The 23,386-nt window shown below is 38.5% G+C and overlaps 1 protein-coding gene across 1 annotated transcript in view; it reads left to right on the forward strand.

The window, feature by feature from the left end:
* Positions 1–23,386, forward strand: part of erbb4b (erb-b2 receptor tyrosine kinase 4b) — a 176,076-nt gene that overhangs the window by 85,715 nt on the left and 66,975 nt on the right. The window contains exons 10-14 of the mRNA XM_085374300.1: positions 418–491; positions 6,730–6,820; positions 8,314–8,513; positions 13,413–13,548; positions 18,798–18,891. Of these exons, the coding sequence (XP_085230426.1) occupies positions 418–491; positions 6,730–6,820; positions 8,314–8,513; positions 13,413–13,548; positions 18,798–18,891 (595 nt within the window). The remainder of the gene's footprint in view (positions 1–417; positions 492–6,729; positions 6,821–8,313; positions 8,514–13,412; positions 13,549–18,797; positions 18,892–23,386) is intronic.

Below are 23,386 nucleotides of genomic sequence, written 5' to 3' on the forward strand. Positions count from 1 at the left end.
ATACCATCGAGCTATTAACAGTGTGATACAGATTGAATCAAACTGTTAATTGGATGGATTAATCTGAATAATGTTAGTGGTTAGTTATGTCTGCATGGATATACAGTACTATTTGTTTGCATTCATTCATATGTATTTAATATAGTTCACTTAAAATATCCCAATCAGGTATTCTCAGTACACATACATGATTTACCTCTTCAGCTGGTAAATGTAGCAAACTTTTCTTACCTGTAAGTAAGAAAATTTCCTGTAAGTATCGCATTTTTGTTGTACATGTACAATGACAATAAAGGACTATTTTATTCTATTCTAAGTAGGTATATCCCTTACACATACAGATGGAAATACTAAAACACATTCTTTTTTTCTTTTACTTGATTTGTTTTTGTCATTCTGATCTCTTTTTATTCACAGGGATATCTATCATAACATTGAAGCGTTGGACCCGGAAAAACTCAACGTGTTCCGCACCGTTCGGGAAATTACAGGTAAGTGTATAAGTTGCACTGCATTGGTCTTATACGCGTATGTATTTAAAGAAAGAACAAATGTTTACTCTTACTGTCATCTCTTTTCTTGAACAGGAAAGTTTCACATCAATGCTTATAAATACTTCCATGTATCAGCATATGTGTTTTTCTTCAAGTCCTCCCCTCCTCTTGAGAATGTCCAAACCAAGGACAGGCCTTGCAGAATAAGATGAATATCATATGAGTCTTTCAGTCTCCTCTTTCTCTCTACTGCTTCTCCCTCAGGGAGTCCCTAGCCTTGAGTCCCGCAGCCCCAGCTCTCCCTTCACGCACCATGAAGAAAAGAGCCAGAACATGCGGTGCACATCGTTAATCCCCCAGCTCTCCATGCCACCTCCACTTTTTAGCTGCGTGTACACTGTCATCCTTCCAGCCCCAAAATTTGACAATGCCATCAGAAGAACACATCATATCTCTGATGTCATATTTTCAAAAGCAATAGGAAACTATTCTCGTAAAATATCAGTGCTGTTTTTTCAAAAAGGTCTCAAAGACTTTAGAGTCAGACCTGTTACAGATCGTCAACTTTTCTTTATTATCAGGTGTGTTTCCAGAATCACTAAAAACTGCTGTAATCAAACCTATACTGAAAAAGGACAATCTTGACAAGACACAAATGAACAACTACAGGCCGATCTCAAATCTCCCGTTTTTAAGTAAGATCATTGAAAAAGCAGTTTCTCAACAGCTCAGTTACTTCTTAAAACAGAATAATTGCTACGATGCCTTCCAGTCAGGTTTTAGACAGAATCACAGCACTGAAACCGCTCTGACCAAAGTGTTCAATGACATATGTCTGAATACAGACAGTGGAAAAATGTCAGTCTTAGTTTTACTGGATCTCAGTGCAGCATTTGATACAGTTGACCACAACATATTACTCAAACGACTGGAGAACTGGACAGGTCTTTCAGGAACTGTACTAAACTGGTTCAAAACATACGTAGAAAACAGGAAATACTTTGTATCAATAGGTAACTTCACATCTGAGCAGACAAGTATCACATGTGGAGTTCCCCAAGGTTCCATCTTGGGACCCCTTCTGTTTAACATCTACATGCTCCCACTGGCACAGATTATAAACAACAACAAAATAAACTATCACAGCTATGCAGATGACACACAAATATATATCACAATGTCACCAGGAGACCGAGGCCCTGTACAGGCTCTTGGTAAATGCATTGAGGAAATCAATGACTGGTTGTGCCACAATTTTCTCCAGCTAAACAAAAACAAAACTGAGGTAATAGTCTTTGGCGCCAAAGAAAAACGATTACAGGTCACCAGAGAACTTCAATCTATACATCTAAAAACCACAAACCAGGCGAGAAATTTGGGTGTAGTGATGGATGCAGACCTAAACTTAGAAAAACACATTAAGACAATAACAAAGTCAGCTTACTATCACCTCAAGAATATATCAAGGATAAAAGATCTGATGTCTCAACAGGACCTGGAAAAACTAGTCCATGCATTCATCTTTAGTAGGCTTGATTACTGTAACAGCATCTTTACAGGTCTACCTAAAAAATCAGTCAGACAACTACAGCTCATTCAGAACTCTGCTGCTCGAGTCCTCACTAAGACCAAAAAAGTGGACCACATCAGTCCAGCTCTGAGGTCTTTACACTGGCTGCCTGTCCGTCAGAGGATAGACTTTAAAGTTCTGATGCTGGCCTATAAAGCTCTGAATGGTTTAGGACCAAAATACATCAATGACCTCCTGACCCAGTATGAACCATCCAGATCCCTCAGGTCATCTGGATCCGGTCTTTTATCAGTTCCCAGAGTCAGAACCAGACACGGAGAAGCTGCATTCAGCTTTTATGCTCCTTATATCTGGAACAAACTCCCAGAAAGCCTCAGATCAGCTGAAACACTCAGTTTATTTAAATCCAGGTTGAAGACTCACCTGTTCTCAGCTGCATTTGAATAAAGCACCAAATCCACACTTTAAGCTTAAATTTCAAAACTTACATTTAACTACTGATTTTATCTACTGTTCTGATTTTATCTGTTTTGATTTTATATACTGTTGTTTGTTTGTTTGTTTGTTAATTAGTTAGTTAGTTTATTTGCTTGTTTTAATCAATTTTAAATCATGCTTTTTATTTGTTCTTGTTTCTAATGTCTCTGTAAAGCACTTTGAATCACCTTGTTGTTGAATTGTGCTATACAAATAAACTTGCCTTGCCTTGCCTTGCCTTGCTATTTAGCCATGAATGACAAAAGCAGATGTCTTATTAAACAGTGTGTCCCTTTCATCTGAACACCACTTATTTATTTAGGATTACATCAGTTATATTTTTTTTAAAAGAAAATAAAATTGTGAAGTATCTAAGATGTGTCTTAGATACTTTACTTTCTACATAACCTGTAGCAGTTATAATAATAAATATTGTTATACCTAATGGCAGTTACTCTTAAAAGCTAATATGGGGGGTAATAAACATACACAATCAACTGCCAACATACATGTAGTAGTAATAGCAGTTTTCCTACTTGTTCACAATCCAAATCATGTTTTTGAGCTGCGACCACCATCTGTCTACATAATCTAAATGTGATAAACCACTCTGATAGAAAAAGAGTTGTATTGTTGCAGTTCAAAAGCTAACTTAAAAGGAAAGATTTAGAAATGAAATGCTGCAGACAAAATAGCATTTTTATTATTGCGCTTTCCTTAATGGAAACTGACAACTGATGTCAGTTACAACTAATATTTAAGCCTGCTCAAAGGGAAAAAAGGAAGGATTATAGTGAGTTAGGAAAGCAAGTTAAACTAGCGCAGCTGTTTTTCATTTGATAGAGTGAATTGTCCATTAACACCATTGGGGCCATTTTGATACCCGCTCCTCGTGTCTTCAGGCAAGACACTGAACTCAGTTGATTGAAACCTTTGCATCTGAACTCTTTGTATCTGCTAAGGTATATAAATCTCTGTATAAGTCCAGTTGTTTACTCTTTAAACTGACTTAGATATATTCCAAAACTTGACTTCGAAGTCATTTTGTTTTCTTGCTTTTCCTCTCTGATGGTTAGTGATGACAGTTTGAAAGCAGGTGATGAAGCATAAACCAGCAGCCATGTGGTCAGACACGTGTGTCATCTCAGCTTGTCATTTCTCTGAGCTGGCAGAAGAACGTGACTTTTTACAAAAGCAGGCAACCTGCATCCATGACCCCAAGGTCACAGCTAGCGTTGCTCTGGCTTTCAAATGAGCTCTGTAGTAGGACAGCTTTCATCATCCACACCAGCACACGCATCTTTCTGTCTCAAATCAAATTCTGATCCATTATGCTTTTGTCTTTTCGGTGGCTTCTTACCAGGTCAGGATTTACCCAAAGTGTGGGTGTAGCTAGCACGATTCAGCATAAGTGGGTTTCTCGGTGTTGTGACTCAGAATGTAATCACTACAACTTAAGCGCTCTTAACCTTTGCTTATGAGCTCATGGCCTTCTTGTCCAAGTGGTTCCACATTTGAATTCACTATGCACATTGGTGTGCTGCTGATGTGGCTCCCAGCAGAGCATACACTCCTGATAAGTGATCTTTCCATGTGCATGAAAATTCACATGAAAACACAAAAAAATACAAGCGCTAGCATAATGTTGCACACAAAATTTTTGTTGACTTGCTTTTTGGCATTGATCTTTCTATCTAGTGAGGTTCCACAATCTGTCTGAAAGGATCAGGCCTACACTTAAGGGATGGCTGTAGCTCAGGTGGCAGAGCAGGTCAGCCACTAATCAGAAGGCCGGTGGTTCGATCCCAGGCTACCTCCTGGCTGCATGCCAAATATCCTTGGGCAAGATACTAACCCCATGTTTGCCTACTGGTGGTGGTCAGAGGGCCTGGTGGCGCCAGTGTCCGGCAGCCTCGCCTCTGTCAGTGCGCCCCAGTGCAGCTGTGGCTACAATGTAGTTTGCCATCACGAATGGGTGAATGACTGAATGTAGTGTAAAGTGCTTTGGGGTCCTTAGGGACTGAGTAAAGCGCTATACAAATGCAGGCCATTTACACTTTTCCCCTATGAAGGGCCTCATGGACCGCTCCTATGTGATTGTTGATAGTGATGCAAATGCACATTAAGGCATCTAGCACAACTTAGAAACAAATTAGCTACAAAGACTTAAATCAGTTCAGTTAATTTCAGTTATTATTAATGCCAATCAGCAACAACAGTTACCTCAAGGAAGTTGAACCTCTGAATTGATAACTTGCTGTAATCTATTCTTATTGCTCTTCACTGGAAGATCTATTATGAAGTTTGCCTGAAGTGTAAATGTGAAGTGTGTAGAGACCTGCAGGATATTTAATGTGTATATAGTTAGATTGTTCCAAAAATGCATTGTGACCATTTACTCTGCACAGACTTTAGGAAGCATGTACAATACAATACAATACTGGTGTATTTTTACATATGATACACAAACTATATAGACTTAGACCTTTTATTGTCATTGTACAGTTGCTTGCACAATGAAATTATGTAACAATTTCTATGTAACAATTTATATACATATACAGACTGCATCACATGTCTTCGTTGCTGTATTCGTATGTAGCAGGGCACTGAACAGTCATTCTAGCTACCTTTCCAGTCACCTTTAGAATTGTACTACTTTTTTTGTAGCTTAGCAGCTCAGTGCTCGCCATGTTTATTAGCATTATTGTCTCTTTTACTACACTGTGAAAGTTACTATTACTTGGCAGTACAATAACACAATTGCGGAAACCTACTCTTTCTAGAGTGTCTCTCTGCTTGGACAAAGACTGTTTATTTATATATTTTAACCTTTCTTATCAACAATCTTCACCCACTTTCTGATGATAGCAAATACAGATAGCAAACGTTCGCTGCTATCACATCCCTACATTGGAACAGACAGGAAAGATTTCAACAGGCAGTAGACTGCTATTGTAAGTAGAGAACACCCAAAGCCCTCTGAAATAGCACCGTGCCAGAACAGCACTGCAGGTTTTGTCATTAAGACAATTAGTGTTGACAAGTACAGCGCTAACGATTCTATAGAACTGCTGCCTCTGGGCTAAGAGGCACTCACAGCATCATAAACTGCACATCATGAGAATCAAGATGGACAAATACCAAAAGTGCAATTACCTTTTACAAACCGCAATTCCCCAGCAATATATTTGACATTCTGTACGAATACCTCATAATGGTTTATATAATGGAAAAAATTCTTCTTTTATCCTAATGACTGCCATTATGCTCTCATTAAAGGTTCACTTTAAAAAAAAAAAAGTGTAAATGACAAAAAATGTTAAAATGTTTTTTCCATTTTGGGAAGTAGCATCATTTTGGATGGAACTGCAATAAAAAATCATGCATGATTCCTCACCTGTTTTGGACATTTCCCAAGCATTAGTAATAAGCATGTATTGAGACCCCGTCACTACTCAGACTGGATGCACTTTGTCTTTTGTCATCAAGCCAAGCGTGGCATTGTGTTGCCACAAGCTCTACTTACCTTTCTCTGCCATTCCTCCCTTCCCGGACCAACAAAATTATGCATCCTGTGGGAAGAACTCACACTGTCTAGCATAATAGAGTCTGATACTGTTTATTGACTGGAGTATTGCATGTTTAGCTTTTAAAACATGCCATTATATTTGTCTAGACTTTCCTTCCACCTCCTTCTCCTCCCCTCTTACCTCTGCTCTTCTACCCACTGTGGATTTTTCTTTGGTCTCGTAGCCTCTGTTGTTTGTCCTCTGGTGTTGGCTTGGGGATTGTAGTCCCCTACTGTTTTTTCTAATAAATATTTCATATTTCTGAATCTATTATTAAAAATCCTAAATGAGCCATGGCCATTTTCTCAGCTTTTGATTTTATCTCCTAAATTATTTAACAGTTGACAGGGAAATAAAGGAAATGCAAAAATATTGATAAGTCAGACTTGTTATAGCTGGCACCAAACTCCTCTGTGGCATTGCTGTGCCAGACATTTATCTGGCTTAGAAGTGCTTCGCTGATTTCAGATGAGGCTCAGGTGGTGCAGTTGCATTGTTGTGTTTCTGGAATGTTGCTAATTCTAGAGAGAGGCCGGTTCTCTCTGCTCATTTTCTTCTTGTCACTGTAGAAATGGACAGTGTGATAGACAGGTGATTCTGGTCTGTCAGTACTCATGTGGATTTATAACCTATGTTCATCCCTGTCTTCATTTAGGTTTTCTAAACATTCAGTCATGGCCTGACAACATGACAGACTTGGGTGTTTTCTCCAACCTGGCTACTATTGGGGGAAGAGCATTGTACAGGTACCTGGGTGCATAATACCTTCACAAATTCTTTTTCTTTCTTTCTTTTGTATTTTGTTTTTTGATTGTTGGGAATAGTTTATGCCAAGTTGTTTCACAAATGTCTCAATCAGAGCTCAGTTCTTCTAAATCAATGGCAAGCAGGAAAATTTGTGGTTTTAGATTTATTTTTAGCTAATTGTAGCGAACAATCTCTGAAGCCACAGCTCACTGGAAAACTGAAATGAAGGAATGAAAGACGGAGCCGATAACAGTAAATTTAGAGTATTTCATTGTGCTGTGTTTTTATTATTATTACTTCTTATAATTAATTTCTATTCTCTTTTTTATGTTAAGCACTTTGAGTTAAGTTTGATTATTTCCTGTTCTATACAAATAAAGTTTATTATTATCAGTAGACTAATTTCTATTTCTTTTTGCTATTGGTATGGAGGGGCTGTACACATATTGTATGTATATGAACGCATAGATAATATTTACACTACACAGCTTATCTCACAGATGTAAATTCGCATGCATTGTTGCAAACTGCTGTGGTTTAAAGAAGATCGGAAAGACGAGGTTACAGTCGCAATCAAACGTCTCTACCTCTGCATTAAAATGGTTTAAATATATAACCAAACTGAAAGTGGATCCGGTTTTGTTGGATAGCCTTATCTGGATAAGTGCTATGCATGTTAATGTGTGAAGTGTAATTTTTTTTTGTTACTGCTGAAGAATGCTGTACTTAAAACATGACTTTCTAAAGACAGCTTAATTATTTAACCTAAATTATAGCACTTAATTATTCATCATTTAGATTTTTTTTTTCTTAATTTGGAAAACATGCAATAAAAATGTAGCGGGATTTGGATGTAATCAAAGCGAGTGTCTGCTGATAAAGTGTAGACTGTGAGATTCAGTGTGTTTTTGTGTGTGTGTGTCCCTAGGCGTGCGTGTGAGAGTGTGTGCATGTGCACTGCACCTGCCTGCAGATGGAAACAGCAGGCTGCAGTACAAATTATAGCCTGCCACCCACCCCTGTCCCGTGCTTGATCCTGCATACTCTCGGTCTATCTGATGGTTCTGACACCCACTGGCATCCTGTCATTTTTAAACCATGCAAGTGGGACATATCAGGATAGCTGGGGGTAGGAAGAAAAAAGAGAGAGAGCCTAGCAGACAGAATGATTAAAACACATGTTGTAAGTTGCATTGTTGCAACATAGGACAATGTGATCTCATAAAAACACAGTGTATTCTTCTTGAAATTATGATTCAGTGATAGAATTAATGTTGACTAATGAGATCACAGTTGAGATGACTGGTAGACCGCTATGATGTTTAAACAGCATTTCTACCAAACCTGTGAAATGATTCCATCTTCTCTCTTCCCTTTCTTTTCCTCTTTTGTCCCTGCGCCACATCATTTCTTCTCCTCCTGCTCCTCTGACCTTCTTTCCTTTGCTGTCGGCTCCGTCTTCCTCTCACCTCCACCTATTCTTACCTCTCAGTGGGATCTCTCTGCTGGTGTTGAAGCAGCCGGGGATCACATCACTTCAGCTTCAGTCTCTGAGAGAGATCAGTGCTGGGAATGTCCACATTGCAGAGAACAGCCAGCTTTGCTACTATAACACCGTCAATTGGACAAGACTGTTCCGTACTACAAACCAAAAGGTTCTTATTCGCAACAACCGAAGTCCACAGGAATGCTGTAAGTTGATGCCACAATCATGCTAAACATCTAAATAATAAATATTTGGTCAACTTTGCACTAAAAAAAATGACCATATCTCATGAGTTGCTCTACCAAAACAAAAATAAATGATCAAAAATGATCAACAACCTTCACCTTGCTTTGAATGTTATCAGAGGCTATTTAGATTGTATATGTACTTATAAAGAGCTATAACAGCAAAAGAAGAAAATAGTCATCTGAACAGAAATAAAACAGAAATAAAACTTCTGCAGATTTTCAACAACGCCATTCTTGGCATATACTCGAAAGATGGCGCGGCCACGTCCAGGCGCCTTCCTTACCGCTCCGCTCCGACTATCCACTTTTCTTGTTTTTTACTTATTTTTTGCTCTGGTTTAGGCCACATTTCACTGTGTGTTATACTTGTATAACTGTGCATGTGACAAATAAAGAACCTTGAACCCTATTTACTTTCTTTTTTTTACCGATCTAATGAATTTGATGTACTGCAATATATTTTACCACTGTTCTATAGGTCCCTCTTCCACTTACAACACAACTCAAAGCGCATTGACACTTTTAAAGAAAACTTTAAGTTAAAGTTTTTAGTTCTTTGCCCACAGCAACACCTTTCTACCAAGTTTCATGGTAGTTGGTTTGCTCTTTTTGTCACCTCCTAGTATTTGTGAAAAAAAAGCTACAGAAAATATACCAGTTGCTATATTGTGCTGCACTGTATGATACAATTATTTAGTTGCAAATTTGCTAAATATCCAATATAAACTTTTAAAAAACTAAAAAAGGTAAATTATGTTTGTATGTCCACAAAAAATAAGTAGCAAACCTGTCCAGTCATAGTTTAACGACTTATGTTAAAACATTGTATATGTATGCATTTGTTAGTGAAATCTACCACAAGAGCAGATCTTTGTGCTGCAGCTTTTGAACAGCTATGAAAACAAAGACATTGTATGAAAATTATGTTTTAACCTCTGATTCTGGATATCCTCTGGTAGCAGGACATATTTGAGTCATTATAATGTGCTAAATGACCTCTGTGTTGTACAACCGTGATACATTTGCATATTTTAGCTGTTAATTTAACACTCACTGTCTAGCCTCAGGCACCATCAAGAGTACGCTTTTTTTTTTCTCAAACATGTTCATATTTAAAACAGGTTGTACACTAAAGAAAGGAACGAATCTACTCAACATTTCTTGTAGTATAGATTTAAAAGAAGTTTGAATTGTCGAACTAACAAGAAACCAACAGACAAAATTCTGCTTTCTAAGTTATCACCCAGCCTTCATAACAAAGGCATTTGTTTTAAAGGAGCTATTGTAGTGGCCATTCATAGTAAGGTTTTGAGGCTTGTCTGTCTTATGAATGGTACCCATTATCTCACTAGCTTCTGAAGGACACTAAAAACAATAATTCAATAATTAAACAAATTAACATCAGGGTCATTCCGAGAGTGCAAGGTTTAGAAAAATGAAATTAGGCAAATAACTGATGTGGTGAGATAAAGATTGCATTTCTAAAAATGGAAGAGCTTTATTATATCACTGCCACAAGTGTTAAGACATTATTCATTTATGTATAATGTTCATTAATGAGCCAGTATTTGCATTATTGAGTTGGCCCCTTTTCACTGTTCATGTGCTCCTTTCCCCTTGGCACTTCCTTACTGTTGAACACACACACACAGACAGATACACACACACACACACACACACACACACACACACGCACACACACTTTAGAGTCTTTGAAGACTTTGGGTTAGTTTCAAGAGTCACATACTTGACATGGTTCTGCATGTGTGCATCAGAGTGCGCGTGTTTGTGTGTCTAAAGTTGACTGAGCCTCATGGGGCTAGAAAAGGGCAGCTATCACACTGTTACAGTGCAGCAAAGAGTATTCTTGTGAATATGCATGCGGTTGTAGCGATTTAAGTAGTTGCTGAAACCTGAAACCTGAAACAACTACTAGTTTTCATAGTAGTTGGAATAGAGATCTAGTGTGTACTAGCATGTAAAACAAGTAATACATTCATGCTATATGGTATTAAAACACAGTTGTGATGGCTTTTTAACCATAATTTTTCTTTGAATTTGTTTACTTTTTACATATTACATTTTGGCATAGCCTCATCAATAAGATATCAATAATAACCCAGGATTGTATGGAAATGTAATATATGTATAGAAGCAAATGGGACAGTTTTCAGTTAATATTTTTCAGACTGTATTAATTATTTTATACATATTTAGCATCAAAAGTTTATCTCACCTCATTGTGACACAGTTAAATGAAATATCCCTGGTTTGTTTCTGCACTATTTTACATGCGCGTACAGTAAAGAAAGAAAACAGCAAAGCAGAAATGTTGTGGTTCTTGTGTAAATATGATTTTCATTGTGCTCACTGAATTTGCATATTTTATAATACTTTAAGAGACTGTCAGTAGCACCAGCGCTTTTTATGCAAGTCAAAATACTGTGAAAGGGGCACACATATGAATCAGTGTAATTTTCCCCACAGCTCTGATTTTCTCACAGCAAAATTTGGATAAAAAGCTGCAGGAAATACTCCCACTGATGGAAACAAATGTACTCTGATGATGATAGAAATGTAGTTACTTCACTGAGAGAAGTCACTGGTTGCCATTGTAATAATGCTCTATTAACAAAATGTAAAATAGTACAATTATAGATCCGTTTGGTTACCTCAGTGGAACACATACATGTTGTTTGAGAAAATAGTCAACACAGAGTCTCTCATATTGGCTCATTATTTAATTACACTATTAACTAAACAGTAAATGGCCTTTTTTAAAATACAGAACTATTTTTTTCACCTATGTTGCATGTGAAAAGGATCCCTCCTCCGTCTCCCCCTCTACTCTCTTTAACCTTTTCACAGACTGCCCCTGAAATGTTAATACAGAAAAGAGAGGTCCCCAAAACTGGAGGCACTAATTCCAGTCTAGTTCCAGCTAAATCTCTCCCCTCAGTCGTGCTAATCAGCACTGTTCAGGGACAGGTTTTTTAATCTTTATTTATTTCTTCTGATGTTTTTTTTCTTTCTTTTCTCTGCCCTTATAATAATTGTAATCATAGCCTGAACTTTTGTCTTCTTTCAGTCTCAAAAACGCTCCTGCCAGGGCTTTTGTTAGTCAGCCATGTCAGAAACATCTGAAGTTAAGATATGTTTTTGATCTTGTTGTATAGTTAAAAAGCCATGCAACCACCACTTCCCCTTGTTTATATCTTGCACCAATCATTCTTCCTTTTCCTCATTTATTTCTGCCTGGTCAGTTTACCTATGAGGCTAGAAGCATGAAAGAAGTGGTTTTGTCTCTTGCGAAAGACTTTCATCTGCTTTTCTTTATGTATCTGCATCTTTTTGTCTGAATTTTTATTTTTATTTGGAATAAAGCTGTGGCTATGACACTATGGCATAGTCATTGGCTTGCATGTAGCCAGGTTCCCAAAAACAGCAGGGGACCCTTTTGCAACCATGTTCTGTAACCACTGGCTATCGAGAAAAGAAGAGAAGAGAAAGAGAAAACCTACAAGGGGGGAAATCACGTCAGATGCAGGCGGGATGATAAAAGTTCACAGTGTATCTGTAGCGCCGTCACCGCGTTACTTCAACACTCATTTTGTCACTGTAATGTTCTGAAATGTAGCAACCTCTGTACAACTGAGTGCTAGAGGGGGACAAGAGAGAGACAGAAAGAGATAAGAGATCCAGGCCATTATAGAGCAGATGTAATGGCCTGAGTCAGTCGGTGCTATATGAAAAACATTGAGGCAGAAACACAGAACAGATTGTTCACTACGAATAAAATGAGAGAAAGGGGCATTTCTTTACATGACTGAGTGCAGCAAAGTATATCAGACTTACAAGTTTAACATTTGTATCTTTGTATCACAGGTGGTTTTTAGTATTGCTTTACGTGGCTATCCAAACAACACTTGTTTGTGCTGTAAATGTCACGCTAAGCACTTTTGCACTGAAACCAGATACTATTGCTACGTAAAACAACTTCATAATATACAATCATAGTATTCAGTAGCTGTATATTTGATTGCCCTTTCAAATTGAAAGGCTTAAATCCTTAAAATGACTTTTTCTTTAATTATTTGTAAGGTTTTGTTAACTCGACTAGTCTGGCATCTGCATGTGCTTCCTGTATCTCACTCTTCATTGTTTGCACAGCAATTTTACAATGAAGCAACCCAGCCTTCTACTTTTCTAATTGCACCATATCAGTCAGTACTGTAGACACACTGAGCATGCAGGCCATTTATATTAATAGAGAACATATAGTATACACTAAAAACGAAGTGCCAACCACGTCCTCTGATGAATTGAGTTAATTAATGTGATGTTTTTAAAAAGTTTCTGGGATACATGAGAGCGTTTTTGTGGGAGGAACTAGGTCGTCTTTTAGTTCATCCTGGAGGATAATTATTCTGTCACTCTGTAGTGTACAGCGTATTGTTTGACACTTTCTTGTTTACCGCTTTATCCCAGAGCACGTGTTTCAAACGCACACCTTTTTCCTGTGTCTTGCTGCAATTACTCTTGCCATTGTTTAGGAAAGAAGTCCCCAGAAGAAGAAGAAGGAAAAAAAGCTAGCTTTTATAGGCCAAGAAAATGAACATCTGCTCTGTGGAGGCGGAGAAATTTAATGCAAAAATAAGCCTTCGCAAATTGCAAGCGCCTTAGTAAATCTAGTTCTGTGTCTTTTCATAAATAATAGGATTATTTGGCTAATTTTATACCCAGCTAATTTGGGGGAATTTAGGGTTTATTCATTGCGTCTGACACTGAGTCATCAAAGCTCAGCTGCATGCTACATGAGTATAATCCTTTGCCTTCTTTGTTTATATGTGTATTAAGCAGCCAAGGAGCACATGGTGTGTGACCCACTGTGTTCAGATGCTGGATGTTGGGGTCCCGGCCCAGACCAATGCCTGTCCTGTCGATATTTCAGTCGTGGACGAACGTGTGTAGAATCCTGCAATCTCTATGAGGGGTGAGTCCTGAATATGCTTGCACATATATATTCAGATATAGTGCTGATAAGAAGATGGAGGTGGGTGGATGGTTTGTGGCTGAGTTTAATTGTTGCTACTGGACTGACTCAGAGAAAGCAGATGTGGCATTGTTCGTATATACAGAAGTTTATATGTTGTCCTCGAAAACCTGCTTGACAACAACAACAACAACAAACAGACAAACAAACAAAAAAATATATAAGGAAAGCAGTGTCTGCTATATTATGTCAGCTTATGTAAGTAAAATAAATATTCAGCTTTTTTATTATAACAAGTAACAGTAAAGCAGACAAAATACGACCAAACAAGTTACATTGTTACAGCTAGGCCAGCATCAGCATGACAACACTGATAAAAAAGTCTTTTATAATCAGTGACACTTGTGACAAAACATGGTTTGTATGCTTCTCCCTTAGACTTTGCTTGATCAGGATGCGTTTACCACCAAAGTTTACTTAATTTTGTTAAGGTGCCAAACACATCTTTCTGCTGTTGTAGTCTATAAAAGTCCCCACAAATGCTTAGTTAATGATTACTCTTCAGCTTCTTGACAGTAAAATGGGCTAGAACACCACAGAAACACAGTCACTCTCTGGGAATTTTCATAAGTTAGGCAAAAAGAACAGCATCAATAGCCCTTTTTATTCTTAAGTGTGTTCGAGCCCCTAAGAGCCATAACTCTCTTAGATTGTGCCAAAACAGACACGCTGTATGGTAAATGGGTCATATGAGTGCCACATCAAAACGTTGATCTAACATCAGAATGCTCTCATGAGTGTCATGTACGGTCCTTTACTCATACCGTTGTAGCAACAGATAATGATTGTCATGTCACCAACGTGAAGCTTTTGAAGTGACGGGCATCTGTGTGGCAAAATGTAGCTACTTAAAAAAGTAAAGGAAATATATTACCCTGTTACTGCCAACAGGGAATTTATTTAACTTGAACATATTTATGAACAAAATAAAACATGCTCACAACAACTAGGTGAGAAAAATTTGTTTCGTTTTGTTCACTGCCCTCTGAGGTGTCTTTTATTTTCTTGGTTCATTATCTTCCAAGAAAAGCTTTTAAAGATGGCCCCAAACTCGCAGATTAAACAGCATGACAAGCAGTTTATTTTGTATTTTATCAGTTCTTAAAGAAACTGAGTTCCTTTAAGAACAAAGTTTTTTTTCAATAGATTTTTGTCCAGATTATATTTCTGAGCAAGAGGATATAATTGCATGTTCCAGGGATAGTTTATTACCTTATTCAACAGGAGGCCAGTCCGTAGGCGCTGGCAAAATCATCTGAGAATATAGCTCGGCTTTAATGCTACTGAAGTCAGCAATGGCTGGAGCATGCTGCATGCCTCTAAATATACGATTAATCAAATGCATCAGCAACTACCGAATGATCTTATAAATACTATGAATAAATGCAGTTTTAATTTGAGTTACTGATTTTTTATGCTTTTTTTCATTAGTCTTATTTAATGAAATACATTGTGACATTAAAACAGTCCTCTATTTTTAAGACCTGCTACGCCATCTGCTCATCAAAACTTTACCTGAACAGCCCGTGGCGCTTTCATTTTCGAGTTAAGCAGTACTGTTCTGTTTACTGGGGATGATATTAAGAGCCAGGGGGTGAAAAGAACAATTTAAAATGTGGTGCTAATTTTTAGTTTAAAAGGCACCCCTGCAGAGTGTCATAACAATAGAGGTCCCCTGACTTTAAAAGAATATATCTTGATGCTATCTACCTCCTAATGAAAGATCTGCTCCCCCAGGGAGTTTTATTAATGAAATTTTAGATGTTTTTACCCTGCAGAACAGCTGGGATGATGCTTTTAAGTTCTGTCCCAACTTGATCAGAAAAGTTTGGTGGCCACATTGGAGAGGACAGAGGAGGACGAGGAGGTGTTGCTCGGGCAGGGGGGCTAGGCGTGTCACTGCGTGTCACAGTCACTGCTTGCGCACGGGGCCACGCCCTGCCTACCTGTCCACCTGCACGTCAGCGTCACCTACACCATCAGCGTCACCTACACCATCAGCGTCACCAACACCGGCACATTCACCAAACCCAATAATTCTGTGAATGCAGTCCAAACCCTTTGCCATATCCGCACAAGCACAGCGCTTTCCGTAGTTCCCGTATTTTATGTTAACACTGGTGGCCCTTTTATTTTTATCTGAACAGCATGTATCAGTCCAATCAAATGGCCTTTTGTGGTTTAAGTGCATGTTGTTGCAATTTTCTTGGGTTCTTGTGGCTCAGGAGACAGAGCGGGTCATCTACCGATCGGTTCAATCACCGCTTCAGCTCCAGCATCCTTGGGCCAGATACTGTTTTGCTCCTGATGCATTCATCAGAGTTGTTAGATAGCAATCACTTATATAGGGAGTGCAGAATTATTAGGCAAGTTGTATTTTTGAGGAATAATTTTATTATTGAACAACAACCATGTTCTCAATGAACCCAAAAAACTCATTAATATCAAAGATGAATGTTTTTGGAAGTAGTTTTTAGTTTGTTTTTAGTTTTAGCTATTTTAGGGGGGTGTGTGCAGGTGACTATTACTGTGCATAATTATTAGGAAACTTAACAAAAAACAAATATATACCCATTTCAATTATTTATTTTCACCAGTGAAACCAATATAACATCTCCACATTCACAAATATACATTTCTGACATTCAAAAACAAAACAAAAACAAATCAGCGACCAATATAGCCACCTTTCTTTGCAAGGACACTCAAAAGCCTGCCATCCATGGATTCTGTCAGTGTTTTGATCTGTCCACCATCAACATTGCGTGCAGCAGCAACCACAGCCTCCCAGACACTGTTCAGAGAGGTGTACTGTTTTCCCTCCTTGTAAATCTCACATTTGATGATGGACCACAGGTTCTCAATGGGGTTCAGATCAGGTGAACAAGGAGGCCATGTCATTAGTTTTTCTTCTTTTATACCCTTTCTTGCCAGCCATGCTGTGGAGTACTTGGACGCGTGTGATGGAGCATTGTCCTGCATGGAAATCATGTTTTTCTTGAAGGATGCAGACTTCTTCCTGTACCACTGCTTGAAGATGGTGTCTTCCAGAAACTGGCAGTAGGACTGGGAGTTGAGCTTGACTCCATCCTCAACCCGAAAAGGCCCCACAAGCTCATCTTTGATGATACCAGCCCAAACCAGTACTCCACCTCCACCTTGCTGGCATCTGAGTCGGACTGGAGCTCTCTGCCCTTTACCAATCCAGCCACGGGCCCATCCATCTGGCCCATCAAGACTCACTCTCATTTCATCAGTCCATAGAACCTTAGAAAAATCAGTCTTGAGATATTTCTTGGCCCAGTCTTGACGTTTCAGCTTGTGTGTCTTGTTCAGTGGTGGTCGTCTTTCAGCCTTTCTTACCTTGGCCAAGTCTCTGAGTATTGCACACCTTGTGCTTTTGGGCACTCCAGTGATGTTGCAGCTCTGAAATATGGCCAAACTGGTGGCAAGTGGCATCTTGGCAGCTGCACGCTTGACTTTTGTCAGTTCATGGGCAGTTATTTTGCGCCTTGGTTTTTCCACACGCTTCTTGCGACCCTGTTGACTATTTTGAATGAAACGCTTGATTGTTTGATGATCACGCTTCAGAAGCTTTGCAATTTTGAGACTGCTGCATCCCTCTGCAAGATATCTCACTATTTTTGACTTTTCTGAGCCTGTCAAGTCCTTCTTTTGACCCATTTTGCCAAAGGAAAGGACGTTGCCTAATAATTATGCACACCTGATATAGGGTGTTGATGTCATGAGACCACACCCCTTCTCATTACAGAGATGCACATCACCTAATATGCTAATTGGTAGTAGGCTTTCGAGTCTATATAGCTTGGAGTAAGACAACATGCATGAAGAGGAGGATGTGGACAAAATACTTATTTGCCTAATAATTCTGCACTCCCTGTACATAGAAAAAGGTGCTTGTATGAATTTGTGTGTGAACGGGTGAATGAGACGTGTTAAATAAACACTGAGTGCTGAAGAAGAGTAGAAAAACAATATATAAGAATCAGTCAATTTACCATTTACCAGACATGATCATTGTGAGGTTCAAGTACCTTATCAAGGGCAATTTCTTAGAGTTTCTACAAAATGTAAATAAACTAAAATCAAATTAAACAGGAACACTATTTATTTTCATTCACTTGAAGTGTATTGCTTTTTCTTTCCCTATAACAAACAGAAAGTAAAAGGAATACAGCAAATACAGGAAAACATATCATACCAGAACATTATGCAATGCCCTATAAACCGTAAGTATCCATGATATCTTCCAGCTACATTTCAGCCTTTATTATCCCAAACAGCATGCGCTCCGACAAAAGCTTACCTTCCTTGCCTCTTGGAAGGTTTTATGAAGGCCGATGAAGCATAATTAATAGTAATATGATTTCGTTCCCACTGGGTTAGCAAAATGTATTTCTATAGCCAAGAACATTCTGTGTTTCCTCACTGGCCAAAAAAAGTACCCCAATTTAATTTTCTTCTCCTGTAGTGACGAAGGCAAAGTGCCAACTTAGTAGCAGTTTGGTCAAATTTAATGCCTTTTTCTAGGCCACTCTGGTGTTGCGCAATTATAAAGGGATTGGAGAAAGTGAACAACAAGACACTTTATTTGATTGATTTTTGAAAATGCAGCACCCCTCCCAGGTCCTGAACCTTTTAACAGCACTGACCCCCTGAGTGCTGGTTTCACTATTAAGGATAGCTAACAGGTAATAATGCTTGTGGGTATCACAGTTGTATGTATGTTTATGTGTGTGTGTGTGTATTATATACTATAATATAGTATATTATAGTATATTATTGCTCTTGGCAGGGTTCCCTCCACTCTTGAATTGATTGATCAGTCATTAAAAGCAACAACACTAATTCACAAATGTGCTTTACATAAAGAAAAGGTCATTGCATTGTTTTGTTTGTATATGTGTATATACACATGCTGTCCCTACAAATAAAGAGCTGAGTTGACATACTTTTTACAAGGACATATCAGTTCGGTTAAAAAATAAATATTAGTGCTGTTTTCTTTACACCAACTACCCCAGCAAAGAGACACATTTAACTAAAGTGGTTGCTTCTGCTATCAAAAAAATATGTTTTGGGCCCCAACTTGTTTCAAATTAATGTTTGTCTTTCTCTTGTCATCCATCAGACTGACTCTTTCTCTCACTTTTCTCCATTTCTGTCAGGGATATTCGAGAATATGCCAATGGGTCAGTGTGCGTAGAGTGTGATGCCCAGTGTGAAAGAGCTGACGGTGACTCTTTGACCTGTCTTGGGCCGGTAAGTTTTCTATTACATACAACAATTTTAAGGCAGATCAAATCATTATGTTCATACATGTATTCTTAATATAGAAAGTGAACGGGGCTGTTTAAACAATTCAAATATGCTTCTGAGGAGCGCGAGAATATTGTGCATCATAAGTAGTAAGACAGTAACAATACTGTATTTTTGAAAAATGAACTTTACTACGATGTATAATCAAACCAAAACATGACAGATACCATGATAACATAAAAGAAACATTGGAGGTTGGAGTTGTTGTAATAAAATAATAACTAAACAAATAAATAAAAAGGTCAGAATAAGGAAGTATATTTGTATTCCCAACAAACTTTAACTGTGCACTATTTAAAAAAAACCCATCAAATTATTGGAAGATTCTTTTGGTAGCAGCTGCAAATAAAATATTAAAAAAGGGGGAGAGTGAAATTCCTGACCTTCATTTCTCTGTCTCTTGCGAATACAACACCCACAGCCACATCAGTCCCCTGACCCTGCTCTTTCTCTTAAAATCTTATCTTGCTGTTTCAGAGAAATGGATGATTCGGGACAGATGTAAGCCAACGGGTCGTTGTGCTGTCTTTTGTATCCCATCACACCCTGTCTGACAGTCTTGATCACTATAGTTTAGAAGTGTGGAACCCCTCCAACCCCCCGTCTTGCCATCCCAACTCAGACACGCACAACAATATTGTTTGTGATTAAGTGTATAAGACACAACAGAAATAAACAGATTTGTTTGCTGAATCCTTTTGAAAATGTTTTTGGCACTGGAAGCCAGCGTAGTATTGACCGATCATGTATGAAATCTAAACTTGACTCCATTCAAGACCTGGCTGAATCACTACGGTAACTTATGCTGAACACGTAACCTGGTTAAGAGCAGGTGATGTTCAGAGTTTTGGTTTATTTCTTTACAATATATTTTAAGTGTGATATAGATAATTAGCTTCACATGGAACGTAGAAAATTATTGGCAATGCACACGTTTACATGCATTGCATAGTTACAGTAACTTCATTAACCTGGAGACGAATCAGGATGTTGTGTGTTGTCCTGTCAGCCCCTCTTACAGTGTATCATTTTGATTAGTATATTAGTCTTTCCCTCATCAGGTCTGCTTGTTGTTGACTCGCTAATTTGCGCTGCTCTCTGTAGAATGCGGGTCACTATTGAAATTAATTGGATGTATCTGTGTTTATAAATTAGGGCATTGTTAGTAACTTTCTGCTACTATCCACATATTTTTTTGCAGTTGTGGCCTCAAACTAATTTGCCCCACTTAGTAAATTTGGCCCTTAATCATTAGATGATAGCCAGCCGGTTCACATAGTTCGGAAGGGGGAAAAAAAGGAACACATAAATTATTGTTGGCTCAAATGCTGTTGCTGAAGTAGATTTGTTGTTTTCATTGTCTTGGTTATCCACTTCATGCCTCAAAAGTCCCCAGCCCAGTTTCAGTACAATAAAATCACCCAAAGACCTTTCCAGTCCAACTTTTGAGAACAAATATTGCATTCAAAACAATTATGCATGAACTCCTTGAATAGAGCAGATGTGAAATGAGTAGCTGCAGGAGCCACATTCTTATTGTCCGAAATAAAGGTCGTCTGAAATGATCTAAGATTGGAATAATCCTTCAACCTGTTGGAGCGTGTGTCGATCTCATATGTGCAGCATGGGAATCCAAATGGATTACAGCAATCATGTTATAACTACAGAGAGTAATTGCTTACAGCTTACAGAGAGCGATCTAATGGAGTTAATGCAGTCTAAAGTATAAAGACTGAATTTCTCATAATATTCATAATTATAGGCTATTCTGTGGACCAAATAAGAGCTGATGGTAGATCTAGTGTGTTTATGATTTTTATTAGATATACAAACACGCTCAAATCATTCAAAGAGTGGAACATTCATTCATTTTTACAACAGGCAGTTAAGCCAAAGTCATGTTGATGTCAGACTGAAAATCTCACAAAGCTAAAATACACATTCGAAAATAGATCTGAAAATAAACCAATAATATAATTTTATAACCTGAAAATCCAAGAGTGTTTTTTTCCTGTCATAACTGATCTTTTTAAGCCCAATACAGCCCATCATATTTCTTGTAAGTGTAAGTTTAAAAAGGAGGACAAGTTTAGTGTTTGTAAATTCCAAATCTGCCAAACAGATGAAGAAGCACACAGTATAAACTGTGAGCAGCATCCAAACTTCACTGTATATATTATAAAGATGGAAAACGCTGGTCTTCCCACTCCAGGTTAGGAATTATTTGCTGCCTCAGATGGAGGAGTTTAAGTTTTTCAGGGCCATGTTACTGATGGATTGGTGCAGCATCTGCAGTGATGTGGACTGTTGATTTACTCTGCATTTCTATACAGTACACAACTTTAGCAACAGATGCTGGTTAGCAAAAATTACAGAAACAAGCAGCAGATATGAACTTCCAAACGGTATCTGGGTTCTACGTTAGATACAAAACACAGAGCTCAACCATTTGAGGGGAGCTGAAAGTGCAGCAGCTACTCTTCAACATCTAAAGAAGCAAGCTGAGGTGTTGCCCATTTCACTAGGGCACCTTCTGAATACTTCCTATACCAGGTATTTACATCAGATACAACTGTAAGGAGATTTCAGGCAGACCCAGGACACACTGGAGACATTATGTCTCCCAGCCAGTTTAGGAAAGCTTTGTCATACGCTGAGAAAAGTGATGGAGTGAAGCGGACCAGTTAGAAGCTTTCAGAGCCTCTTGCCCTGTGAAAGCTGGTTTAGGCTACAGCGCCCCCATGACCCTAAATTGGATAAGTGGTTAAAAGGATGGATGGACTTATTATCCTATTATCAACTTATAAATGACTCTCTGCAGCACTTTGAACTTAACTCTTAATCTTGAATGTCTGAAATACCCATCCTCTCTCTGACACTATGCAGTAGCCATCTATGACCATAGTCAGTGTTGGGAAGGTTACTTTTAAAATGTATTCCATTACAGATTACAGAATACATGCCCCAAAATGTATTCTGTAACGTATTCCGTTACGTTACTCGATGAGAGTAACGTATTCTGAATACTTTGGATTATTTAATATATGCTGTTTACAACTACGTGAATGTACTATTGCTGTGATTTATTACTGTTACTGACGGTCCACGGCTCCGAACCGTAGTAAAGGGACCTCTGACTAATATGGTGGGTTCCATGTTGGGCTCGTAGCCGAAAAATAGCTTTACTTTGTTGTCTGGGTCAACTTTGTTAGCCAGAGACAGAGAGAGGCGTTGAAAGACTGCTCCAACGGAACTTATTGTTTCGGAGGAAAACACGAACACAGCGTACAGTCGAGTCTTAATAGCTTACTTACAACTGGGCTCCTCAGGCACTCTTCTTGGCTGCAGTGGTTATTATTATATTTACATGCTTCCAGCTCCCGTTTCTGCTCGATGACAGCTCGTACTTTTCCTTTTTCTCCCTCCTCGCGCTCACAGACACATAACGGGTATGGCAGTCCATTCTCCCTGCAGCACGGACTACACTGCCCATGAGGCTACATTCTTTAGAGCTATACCTGTAGCATTCTGCCTGTTAGCTTAGCACAACAACAACAACAAAAAGGCGCTCTCTCACCCAGGAAACACGCAGAGAGAGAGCGTCGCCCTGTAACCATGGCAACCATAACGCTTCTGCCTGAAACAACAGAACATAGCTGTCAAACAAAACCCAAACAGTCCTGACCTGTGACAATATGAAACAGGAAAGTACCGCCGTGTAATCCATTTATTTCAACAAAGTAACTGTATTCTAAATACCACCTTTTTAAACGGTAACTGTAACGGAATACAGTTACTCATATTTTGTATTTTAAATACGTAACGGCGGTATATGTATTCCGTTACTCCCCAACACTGACCATAGTATAAACATAACACACAATAGTGTCAGCGGAAGGAATGTTACGCCACTCATTCAAGTGACTTCCTTACTGTCAACTGACTGCAAGTTTCCTCAGTCTTATAAACAGTACATTTGCATGATGACTAAAACTAGCACCACTGACTAAAAATGGGCCGTGAGGTCAGTTTCATGATTATTAATATATAAATTGTCAAAGGGGATTCTTTCACCATCTCATGGTGCTTTGGTTGCAGTCATTTCTCAACTCTGTGTGAATAGTGCTCATGGCCATTGATCAGTGGTCATGACATTTGGCTGAGTGATGAAGCGTTTCTCCCACTGAAAACTATGTCACGATGAACAGAATCAACTTTCTGGCATTTACTTACCTGAATGATTGAGCATACAGCAAGTAAATATACATGTGCATAGTTATAATACATAATATCGATTTTTTTTTAAGTGTCTCCTGAAGTTCATGTGTCTAGTGATGGAAAAAATAGGCATACACTTATACTGTAAGAGTATTACACACGTTCTTTTGTGCTGGCAGACTAATTTATATTTACAGCAGGATGCTTAGGTTGGAGCTTT

Source organism: Diplotaxodon limnothrissa, linkage group LG16, assembly GCF_057381915.1.
Source record: "Diplotaxodon limnothrissa isolate DT_005_m linkage group LG16, D_limnothrissa_male_GT1.1, whole genome shotgun sequence".
Lineage (NCBI taxonomy): Eukaryota > Metazoa > Chordata > Actinopteri > Cichliformes > Cichlidae > Diplotaxodon > Diplotaxodon limnothrissa.